We start from the raw sequence: 11,930 nt of genomic DNA, 5'->3' as shown, positions 1-11,930 counted from the left end.
CATATAAAATCGAGAACAATCTCACTAATTATGAAGAAGTGATACGAACTAGTGGAAATATATAGCAAAAATACATGGATGTTACATGTATTTCATCAATATAACTGTGGAATCTGGAACGTGGAACCGGGTTGTGAGTCTCTGTATAGCCACCCACCTCTCCGTCTCCGTGTCGGGTTACTCTCAAGCTTTACGCTAATATTTGTCAAAGCTAAGATTAATACCGGATATAAGAAGGCAATCTATAATATCTGTAGGATTCATAGCCTATTAATCATTCACTGAAAACTTCCGTTGATAAATTGACATTAGTTACTACACAGCTATACCGGTTGCGAGCTGGTATAGGGCAGTCACTGTAGGGTGTCCGTTACCTGTCTACAGGCTGGGTACCTTTTATAGGGGAACTGTGAGGGGTAGGCCTACTATCGGCTTCTAGAGGGGTAGCGAGGGTATCAGTTCAGCCAGGTAAGAGAATAGGTACCACAGTACCCATTTACAGCCTGGTGACCAGAAGATACCATTTATACAGGTAAGATGATGCTACCAGGTACCAAGTTCAGGTTTTTATATTGTATTACATTACGAAGCAATCAATAGGAATATCAATACAGTCGTCTGTTCGTGTTTAAAACCTTTATGAACGATTAAACGAGATTTTATTTCTCGAAATATCGAGAATATCATATAGTTTGATCTGCAAACCGATGCGTTTCAGTATCAGTACATGTACATGCGGTTCTGATTTTATACATTTTCTAAATAAAAATCGAGAAAAAATATATTTGAAATAGTTCCTTTATAGTTTTTCTTTCTGTTCGTGTCGTCGCTAGGAGATCGTGTTCACACACTATTGGACTAGAGTGGGTTCGAACCCGGGTCATCGGTTTTACAGAAAACAGCTCATTTAAGGACACAGGAAGTCGGACATCAGAGGAAAATAGATTTTTTTTTTACAGATCACAAATTGTAAATACTTTACTAATTACTGTAAACATACTTCTTAACAAACATACGGTACTTGACTTGTAACGTAAATATTTTTCATCACTTACATAACTATAATTATACATATATATATATATACACATTGTACACACGTCTTATCATACAAATACCTAAGATGAGGATTTGTTTGTGATGTATAATGCCCTAGTAGATCTCGCCCTTACAAGAATGCAAACTAGGACCGCGGCAAAACTCGTCCCAGTTTATGGAAGTCCAACTGAAAATACGTTCGAAATTGAGAAAAATAATTTTATTCTATTTTTTGTCCGAGTTAGTAAAAAAAATCCGTTGGCCATTTCCGAGTAAGACTGCGAGGTTTCGTTGCATTACAATAAAGAAAGTCCGCATTAAGAATCGAAAATACGTCAGGAAGTCGGAGAAATTGTTAATTGTTTTGTTTTTATCCGGGTTAGTCATAGTCCCCGAGCTGGCCATGTCTGAATTAAGCTGCCAGGTTTACTGTTGACATTACAATAAACGAAAATGCTACGCGGGATTCACGTACGGTACACAAGATTCATAATTCATTCATATCGTCGCCATTTTTGTTTTTTGTTTTACCGATAAAAAGAAACCACAACGCGCGACTCCACCACAGACGTCATCTCGTTATTGTTAGTTCCGACAAAAACAGACTGAGACCGATCCGATTTTACGGACGTCGGGTGCGATCATAAAATGAATCGTGACTTGCATTTGTACTAGTTAATATTCAAGTGCACTACAAACTATACTGGTGCTGGTGCTGCTACTGGTGCTGCTGCTGGTGCGGGTGCTACTGTTGCTGCTGCTACCGGTGCCAACAGTTTTTGACAATACCCCAGTGAATACCACATCAAAGAAATTACGTGATAATCATGGAAGTGAAAAAACATCCAGAAGATGATTGGTGCATCATAAACCTGTTTCTATACACCGTCACGATGCGGGGCGCGAGGGATGGGAAGAGGAAGGGGGGCCGTAGGTCTCCTGACATCTCATCTCAGAAATAGATACGCCGGACTCAGACGTCTAATATATCTAATCTGCGTTTGTTTGTGACTGAGCACGTCTTCACCTGAATTTACGATATATTCACTCATCGCGATATATCAATCAGTTATTGATAGATATGATTTATTGAGATATCACTGATTGAGATATCAACGCGATTCGCCGCGCTGCTGTCTCTGTCTCTGTCTCTCTCGACGAAATTTGATGACTTCAGACCTTCGACTGGCATTTCGGGGAGACCTCCTCTTCAGAACGCGATAACGCCACCCTCCACCGGGGCTCCACAACGAGATAGTCAACAGCGCCAACCATCCTAGATACATTCATATATAACTGGAGAAAATAAAACAATTGTTTCAGTCCAATTATAAATCAGTCTTGATTATAAATCTAACCAAAACTCTTTTTGGAACTAAATACGGAATACGGAAAAACGATATACCAAGAAGAATATATAGTTCAAAGTGGAATCGAGGTTTTTGAAAGGTTTTACAATTTCTCTTTTGGAAAACCGCGTTAACCTATGTTGTGTCGAGTCAGCAAACGTTAAAAAGCAAGGTTAATTTTATTAGAAGTTCTTTCGAGCTTTCGCTACTAGTGTACAGAGTAGGTATTTTACTCGTCCACTCATTCACCCGATGAAGCTACTCTATTCAAAGCGAAAGCTCGTACTTTTAATAGAATAAAGCAAATCGTTAAAGTACTAATTGCCTAAACGACATCTGATTCTAGTTTGTGTCACTTTTTTCTTGGTATCAATTTCTGTAAGGATATACCGATACGATAGGCTCGCAGGCTCGCAGTTTGCGGGTACGCAGATGGTAACGTGGTTCCCCGGAGAGTCCACACAGCCTCACTCAATGTTACAGGTCTCTCTGCGTCGCTGTAAGGAGTAATCAGATATCTAAATAATGAATTTCATATCATATATAATGATATCCTCACGATGTCCCTAAAGATTGATAATTAACGGCGGCAGAAAGTTCACAGTGGTGTTCAACAGATATTATCATGATTATATAATCATATCATACAGCAGTATTACTGATTACAAACTCACCAGTATAACAGTTATTTACAGTTCTCAATATCAGAATTATTATCATCAATGCCATTTTGGTTCGACACTGATCTAAGCTATTTACAACATTTGAGAGTACATTTAAACAGTTCGATTGGTTATAAAAGTAAATTTTGTCAGGTTTAGAGCCTGCTCTGCGGCGTTTTCAACATTCAAGCATTCAAGTGCATTTAGGCAATATTTTTTCTAGACGATGAAAGTAAATTTTGCTTATTGAATTACCGCGGTATATGACATTTAACATTTAATTAGGTAAGCCATGTATATTATGCCTGGGTAAAATGATTAGTTTTGGGAGCAGTTTTGAAACCTTGGAAATGTTCTTTCATTTTATTATCACTTATCAAAGACAACCCATTCCAAGGTTTAGAACTACTTTCTCTAAGATTTCTCGTTGTTGGTCGAATAAACATTCATGTATCAAATCCGCGCTGGTCATGAATAGAAAATCAGTTTTACATAACATGTACGCAAGATACCTAGGAAAAAACGCACCAAAATCGTCGTTTCATTGTAAAATTATCGTGTACAGGACGGGTATAGAGTGAAGCCCCTACCTTCATCGCTTGACAATAGCGTGGGTTTCTGTCGTAGATGTCAGAAACTGGTTTGTACCAGAACCATCCAAAACTAACCTATTTGGTCAATCTATAGATTGCGCATGATTGGACTGTGGATGGTTTGTTTGCCGTCTCATACTGACCATAATCTCCAGGCTGTAGTCAGATAACATTATGATTACACAACCTAACAGGTGACAGTTGAGTCTGTTCACTTAAGTTTTCTGAGACACGTACTGAAAGCGCGAAATAGTACACCAACGTTCATGTTGTACGGAGAAACTGGTAGATTCCCCCTTTCTATAGTAATTAAATCTAGAATTGTCTCCTTTTGGGCTAATTTAGTTAGTTCTCAGAACAAACTTTCTAGCATTCTGTATAAATCAGTTATGCGACCTTTTTACATTAACGGCATAGCTCCAAATTTCAAATGGATTAGAAATGTAAAAGATATTCTGTATTCTGTAGGTTTAAACAATATATGGGATGATCAATCCTTCCCAAACACTAGATGGCTGCAATCTACTTTAAAACGAAAAATAATGGACCAGTTCCTCCAAGAATGGAGAGCATCCATAAGGGAATCACCTAAAGGTGACTATTACTCTCTATTCAAAGATAATCATAGCCTGGAATTTATTTACACGTCGGACATTCCTGATGACCTGCTATATAGTTTAAGTAGATTTAGAACGTGTAACCACAAACTTCCAATTGAAACTGGTAGATGGATGAAAGTACCCAGAGAAAACAGGACCTGTCCTCTTTGCAACAGTGCTATAGGGGACGAATATCATTATATATTATGTTGTCCAACCCTTGACGTTTTAAGGACCAAGTACATTGAGAGAAAATTTTCAATTTATCCAAACCAGTATAAATTCTCCTCCCTTATGCAGACAAAAAACATCAGAACACTTTATAATTTATGTATCTTTATAAGTAAAATTGCTAAAATATTTGTGTAAACACGGCATTCGCTGCTATGTTATTTTGTATAATGTTCCATTTTTCACTCATATTGTCTAATTTGTAGACCTTGAGTTTGTCAAATAAACTGTAAACTGTAAGACACGACCACAATTTTCCAAAAAAAAATATAAATATGAAAGAACTATCAAATTTTCCTAATAATTTGTATTTTCTATTTTGTATCATGGTATATAGTTTTGAATTTGGGTATAATTTCTACGTACAAAGGTGCACCAATCGGTATCATGCCGATAGGTATTACCAAAAATACATAAAGATTATTCATGTATGTTTGTATTACGTATAAAGGAATTTCATTTTTAACTGAAAATTCCAAAAATCATTTTTTCCAGGATGCTTTAGTAATTGATCAGTAAAAGCATATATCACTACTATTACTGTTCCTATGTAAAATTCTCGTGTACAGGACGGGTGGTTGAAGCTACTGCATCCCCGAACAACAGTGTGACCTTCGGGCATGTAATAACTGGTTGGCACAAGAAGAATCCAAAGACATCCCATAGACGTAGGGCACATCCACTAAAAATTAATTATTGAAAAGACATATATAAAAATTCATTAGAAGTAAAAAGATTTTTAAAGACATTTGATTACAAAATTGTTATTTTGAAACGTCAATATCGATGACGTAGAGCACATGAATCACACAGAACCCCTCGAATAACGCGTAGTAATTATCAGTGTATTTAAACATTATTGTAGTGGTTTTCACAGTGTCGAAAAAAACTGACGCTAAAATAGACGCTTGTAGCGGAGATGCGATCGCGAGAGTGGATACGTGTTGAATGAAGCCAACAGGATGGTGTTAATTATTAATTCAGCAAGAAACGGTTTCAGAAAGTGAATTCGCTTTTTTGATAAGGTAGATCCGATCTACATGCGTTTCACTCGACGCTCATCTCTTAACTATTGATGCATCGAATGACCTTGACGCGAAGGTCAAGAGCATCCACGTGCCACGGGGCTCGCGGCGGTAGTCGTATTTATCCGCAAAAAAAATCGCTGCTAAAAAGAGTTTTATGATCATTTCTGGACATAGAAAACCGAATTTAGTATCGACATCAATACGTACTAAAACTGCTGATATTGAGCTAGAAATGAATATGGGATGGCACAGGTATCTGCTGCTGCTGCTGCTGCTGCTGCCACAGTCCACGATCCTGGGAATGATATATCAGCAGTTACTCGCGTCTATACAGCATCCCTGAGACATTCATCCTAATTATCCTCTGCATCACATAAAACCATTGTATAAATCACTATCGTTGTCTGTCTGCCTGTCTGTCTTAGTGCAAAATAATACCAGATTAACTAACTCCCGGTATTAAACTTACTCATCTCTCTCTCTCTATCTCTCTATCCTAGTTTATCTCAGGTGGTGATATACATTCATTACCTGTTGTGAAGCGGTGTGTATATTCGGTGTAGTTGGTTTATTATTTTTTGTTGGACGACGGCTGAAATACGATTCGACTCATTCCGTCGCGACCGCGGTGGCATTTCGGTAATCATCTTTTTTTCACCCAGTCATCTCACACAGAATACGATGGAAACAATAGTTTATTTTTAACGGACGGATATTTTTGGCGTTTTAGACGGTGAAGGTATATTTTACACGAAGCAACCTGCGTCATTGTGATTATATTTCCGACTTTTGCTGACGCATGGAATAAAATAGAAAACGTCGCAAAGATCTCGTACTCGCAGACAATCTATCAAATTGGATGTTTAAATTTTTCGAAAAAAAAGAAAATATATCGGTATTTTTCTGATATTTCTGGAATTGGTGCTCCAATCGTAAAATAAGACCCATTTCGGTATTTTTCCTAATATATCTCTGGTACCAATGCTGCATTTTTTACGACCGAAAAAAACAAACTATCAGAATTAGATTCTTCGTGGAGACCTGTACTCACACACAGAGAATAGAAATCAATTAAAAAGTAATTAAGATATATAAAACGCTAATGAGAAGCGTAACAATTCTACTAACGAACGACTAATTAATCCCCGGAGTAAACTAACTCCGAGTAGTGTCTCTTTAGTCTGGGAATAATGTAGTTTTACTGAAATTAATGCTTTTCAATTTAACCATTTCGTTTCCACAATAGTAACAGCAATAGCAGCAGCAGCAGCAGCAGCAACTTTTCCAACAGTGACAACCAAATATATATATATATTGATATGATATGATTGATATATGATTTATGTATTGAGATTTTTTTTTCAAATATGATTCTAAAAATTCTTACGTTGATGAAAGGTAATAAAGTGACCATTACATTTTTAGCCACATTTTCCAATAACTTGAAGATTATCAAATGCACTCAAAAGATGTATAGGGATTTATAGCCCTGTGCGTGAAATGAGGATGGCGCCACTAGTGGCTAGTGACGCGCAGGTTACCATAGCTATATGTTAATTCTGACGTCAGAGCGGTTGTTGCTAGGCAGTATTAGGCAGGCGGGACGGCCATCTTTTTTTCTGCTGCTCTCTCTACATATCGTCTGGGATGCTGTAAGAGCGGAGTAGACAGTACCCGCACCACATTGCACTGTTCCTTTAACGGACAAGTAAAGAGAATGTCAAGATGGTATTATTCCGGTAGCGTCGACAGATACGGTTTCCAATAGGCCTGATTCGCATATCAATGAACATCTTACAATCAGCAGCCGCCGCCAACGCCAACGCCAACGCCTGCCAGTGCCTGCTGCTGATGCTGCTTCATATGCCTCATATAGATGCAGCAGCTAGTCACGTGGCCACTCTCCTTTTGTACATCTCAGACGGCAACTTGGGATGAAAGTTCATGAACTCGATAGCACATTATTATGAATTTGAATATTTAGTTCATTTGCTGAATCAAATTCTGAATCTTTTTCAGCACCGAACTTGTTAAGTTTTCTGAAGATTCGTCGATTCAGATTTAAAGTTCGGGCCCAGGTCCAAGAATAACTAGCATAGTTGCTTCATGTTTTCAAACTGTTTTAAGCTATAAAACTCTTCAACTCTGACTCCCTGACTCACGTATTTTGATGTCGAAAGATAACTGGTTTCCGATTTCTGAAAATTGTTTTTAAAGTTTTATTCAATCGAAGATAATGAGTTAATAAATACATTTCAATATCGGTCGAGATGAAGTGGATACAGACAGTCTGAAAATTAAACAGCGCCCCAGAGACGATTGGTAAAGGTCGCCATGCATTGTGTTTGTATGTATAGTTGTTAGAGGATATCGGTGCAGGATGATGAATAAACGACACATTCACGAGAAAGACCTTTCATTGAACGGGTTATTATCACTTGAGTGTGAATTGGGTGAGAGAGAGAGGGAGAGAGAGAGAGGGAGAGAGAGAGAGAGAGAGAGAGGGGGGTGGGGGACGAGAAAAGGGGAGAGGAGGAAGAAATAAGAAAGGGGAGGGGAAGGAAAGAGAGAGGGAGGGTAGGAAAGAGAAGAGAAAAGAGAGAGGCGAAATGATGGGAGGGGAGGGAGGGGAAGGAGGAGAGAGAAGGGGCGAGAGGTGGGGAGGAAGAGGAAGGGTAGGGGGAGATGGAAAGAAAGAGAGAGGGAGGATGGAGGAAAGAGGAGAGGAGGAGAAACGCAGTGAGGGTAGGGTAGAGAGAAGGGAGTGTAAGGAAGAGGGAGGGTAGGGAGAGAGAAGACGGGAGGGGAGAGAGGAAAGAGAAGAGAGCAGGGGAGGAAGGAGAAGAGAACAGGGGGAGAGAAAGGTCATCGTTGTGTCAGCGAGTAATCAGTCAGTCTACTGTTGTCCACTCGGGACAACTCGGCAATTTCCGGAAAAATTCTAGACATTTCCGTTCGACTCGTCGCTGATGAAAAAATTTCCTCGCTTACCAGAATGGAGATGAGCCACGATGTAAGCTACGATTCCATGAGCGAAGAGGCCATCAGCAATCAGATATTATCATTTAAACAAACTCGTTTCTCTTTTATGAACATTTTATTAATTTTCATCCACTGCTTATAACAATTCATTATCTTTTTAACAAAAATATTTATAAGACGTTGGGTATAAAAATAACAAAGGTATTTTTTTAGTTTTTGATTATTTTGTTATGAAAATCTCGACCAGGAATTAATGACTCCCGATTCGCTGGGGAAAATAATAACTAATCGAATAACGTGGCAAATTAAAACAAAAACATTTTTGACAAACTTGTCATAGCTTAATAAGAACAACTAAACTTAAAGTAAACACTTTTAGGGGAGACAGATTTCCCTCCAAAACAACAAATAATGAATGTGCATAAAATCAAAAATTCATAAAGACTGAACTTCTATACGGATTTTTAACAGGAATTCATCATGCATTTTATATACGTAACAAGTGTACATTAGATGTAACAAAACAGTACATTTAATGTTACAATTGTACATTTTGTGTAACAAATGTACATTTCAATATTGAATAATTTCATACGTGCTTGATTTCATACATGCATTTGAATACATGCTATTTCAATTCTGGACCCGCGTCTCCGCAGCAAATTAGACTCAAAGACTTGAGAATTAGTACATTAACGATTTTTTTGTGTAAAACCCAAGAGTTGAATTCGAGCTGCACACTGTGGAACTGTGGAACTCCGAAAGCGATCACTGAATTTTCGGAAAAAGGTAAGACATTGTTCCACAAAGATCTGTGTTCAATATTGCTGCATTCTAGTACGTTTTCCTCTGGATTATTCTTTACAATCGTTTCGTAGATATGAGGAATTTCTGGCCGCATTTAGCGCAAAGCGATTTCGCTTTACTCGCTTTTCTCGGTACGAACCAACAGCAAACACATCGTATGCGATATTTCTTATATCTGTAGAATAAAGACAATCTGATTTTAAATTGATATTGTTGACACGGTTGAATTTTGTGTTTGACTGGTGAAATAGAAATCCCGTGTTAAAATATGTTGTTAATTTTCTAACAGTTTCTCTGGATTTTGCCCCTAAATCTCCTAATCATAAATTGCCAATCAAAAATTTAGTTTTTTTTTCTCAAAAAGATTAGAGAAGTTACCTAAGGGAAAGGAATGTTTGTTGGAACATTTTGTTTATTTTCTAACTGTTTCTCCGGATTTTGCCTCTAAATCGCATAATCAGAAAATGGCAATAAAGAAATGCAGTTGTTATCAAAATGATAAGAAGTTACCTTGAAGAAAGTTATAAGGGACCCACAGTTTTGCATAGCCATGGCCAATTGTTTAAGACCAGTCTAAGACCAACTATAGTACTTAGTTCAATAACCAATCTAACAACTTGAGACCAGTTGAAAGTCATTTTGGTTTTACACATGTATATCCAACCAATCTAACAGCTTATCAATTGTAGTCTTAAGATCTAAGCCCATTTAAGATTAAGTCACGGATCTTAAGTCACAGACTTATCGCTACGTAAGTACGGGTATGTGTGATTTTGCTAATGTTACCTAATTCCGCATGCGTTACATAGAGGTGTTCCATCTTCGGCATCGCGCCATAACGGGGTTTTCTTTGTGCAGCAAGAAGCGCATTGTTTTCCTGTGAATTGAAATTTTTTCTAAATTTGAAATTGGAATTTATTTACACTCATCACCTCAACGAGAGGTATACACAGGGGCATCAACAAGTATTTAAGACTTTAAAACATAAGGTAAAACGCGATACAGAAATACACCAAGTCGCCATCTACCGGAGTGGAGTGATAATTGTTAAGAACATCAGTGGGAACTGAATTCCAATGATTCAGGGGACCAGTTTCACAAGTGTTACCTGATTTAAGGGACCAACTATGTCTCATTGATATAGTCTGTTCCTCACTATCTGAACTGGTCATTAACTCATCTTCTTCCTCGTAACTGCGCCTTCGTCTCAATTGATTTCTCCGTCTTTTCGACAATCTGTTCAAACTGCTACAAGTAAAAAATAGATATGGAATTGAGTCCAGAACCGTGGAACTGCAGGGGCTAGAACTGTAGAACTGCGGATTCGGATAATGTGGAACTGGATCCTGAACTGTGGAACTGAGTCCTGAATTACGTAACTACAAAGGAAACTGTGGAACTTAGTCCAGTTTGTTGTATTTCAAATGTTATATGATGTTTCAAAGAATATGTTCATACTTTCAGAATAGAAAATGATCGTTTTTCTTAACAGACCGTTTATGAACTACTCGCCTGAATGATGATTCAATGATCAGTTTTGTGCGATCATCACCTATTGTTGTATTGAATTTCACAGTCACACCTCTGAAATTAGGGTCGGATTTATCTGCGCTCTTTATCGGTTTACGCGACTTTCTGTGAGACCGAGCCCTGGCAGGTGAACCTATTTCTTCTAACCGCATCAGGTAGTTCTCATCTCGGCCACTAGGTGTCGCTCCTAGATTAGGTGATTGACTCACAGCATTATAGGTACGATCCTTGTCACTAGGTGTCGCTTCTAGATCAGCTGACTTGCTGACGACGTAATAGTTATGATCTTCATCGCTAGGTGTCGCTTCTACACCGGAATCGGAAGTTGTTGCACAAGTGATGATTTCGGAGTCTGTCTCGGGCCCGTCTTGAGTTCTATAACCCTTGAATTCGTCTCTGATACAACACGACGTCACATCTGATCTCCCTTCAAATTCATCTAGGCCTATATCCTCCTCGTATCTCCATATTTGTCCAGACGATCCCGTGTCACGTGACCTGCCGTGTTTCTTTTTTGTAATAACAGATGAAACCGTTTTAACCGGCGTTAAATTCAAATTGTTCCTGTCTTCTGGTAACATCGTTGCTATCTATATAGGTAATAATAGTAATACATAGAGGACAGGTGGGCGCTGAACTAATATGTCTCATATCCCTATTCATATTCCGAGTCGCTATTCAGAATCAGTTCTGGTCAGTTATTTCAACTAGACATGCACACTCGCGGTTCAATCGGTTCCACTCAATTGATGGATTTGATTCTACAACAGAAGTTAACTGGGTACAATATCAGGGCCCCTTCGTTTTTTGGTCCTCGATAGTCTTTCTAGTATGAGTTTAGAAGTTATATGTGATTTGTATTCAGGCTCAAGTCCATTATAGCATTAAATAGTTCCAGCAGAGACTTATCACATTGGACTGGTATTTGGAATTAATCCGCCAGTATTGGACTGATTGAATCTTACGACATTACGCCATAGGGACGTGCGAACAAACCGACAAACCGACATACCGACAAACCGACAAACCGACGAACCGACGAACCGACGAACCGAAAAACGACATACCGACGAACCGACAAACCGACGAACCGACAAATCCGTGCGTGGAT

The 11,930-nt window shown here is 38.4% G+C and overlaps 1 protein-coding gene across 2 annotated transcripts; it reads right to left on the bottom strand.

Annotated features, from left to right (window-relative positions):
- Nucleotides 1-8,615: 8,615 nt before the first annotated feature.
- On the bottom strand, nucleotides 8,616-11,909 carry LOC141900100 (uncharacterized). 2 transcript variants are annotated; one of them, XM_074786832.1, is made up of 4 exons: nucleotides 10,802-11,909; nucleotides 10,398-10,537; nucleotides 10,076-10,166; nucleotides 8,616-9,464 (listed from the first exon to the last, which is right to left on the bottom strand). In XM_074786832.1, the coding sequence occupies exons 1-4, from the start codon at nucleotides 11,398-11,400 to the stop codon at nucleotides 9,344-9,346; spliced, it is 951 nt and encodes a 316-aa protein (XP_074642933.1). In that variant the 5' UTR covers nucleotides 11,401-11,909; the 3' UTR covers nucleotides 8,616-9,343. The 2 variants fall into 2 exon arrangements, with proteins under 2 accessions (XP_074642933.1, XP_074642934.1); XM_074786833.1 differs by having other exon boundaries at nucleotides 10,398-10,534.
- Between the last annotated feature and the right edge of the window lie 21 nt (nucleotides 11,910-11,930).

The sequence above is a fragment of the Tubulanus polymorphus genome, chromosome 2, assembly GCF_964204645.1.
Source record: "Tubulanus polymorphus chromosome 2, tnTubPoly1.2, whole genome shotgun sequence".
Lineage (NCBI taxonomy): Eukaryota > Metazoa > Nemertea > Palaeonemertea > Tubulaniformes > Tubulanidae > Tubulanus > Tubulanus polymorphus.
Note: the sequence above shows the minus strand (reverse complement) of the source record. Positions and strands in the feature narration are given on the sequence as shown.

Excerpts from the sequence above, each read along its gene's own strand:
- LOC141900100 (XM_074786832.1), bottom strand. The coding sequence starts at position 11,400 with ATGTTACCAGAAGACAGGAACAATTTGAATTTAACGCCGGTTAAAACG. Across the intron at positions 10,538-10,801 it reads ATCATTGAATCATCATTCAG|CAGTTTGAACAGATTGTCGA; the intron begins GCGAGTAGTTCA and ends TTTTACTTGTAG. Across the intron at positions 9,465-10,075 it reads TGTAACGCATGCGGAATTAG|ATATAAGAAATATCGCATAC; the intron begins GTAACATTAGCA and ends TTTATTCTACAG.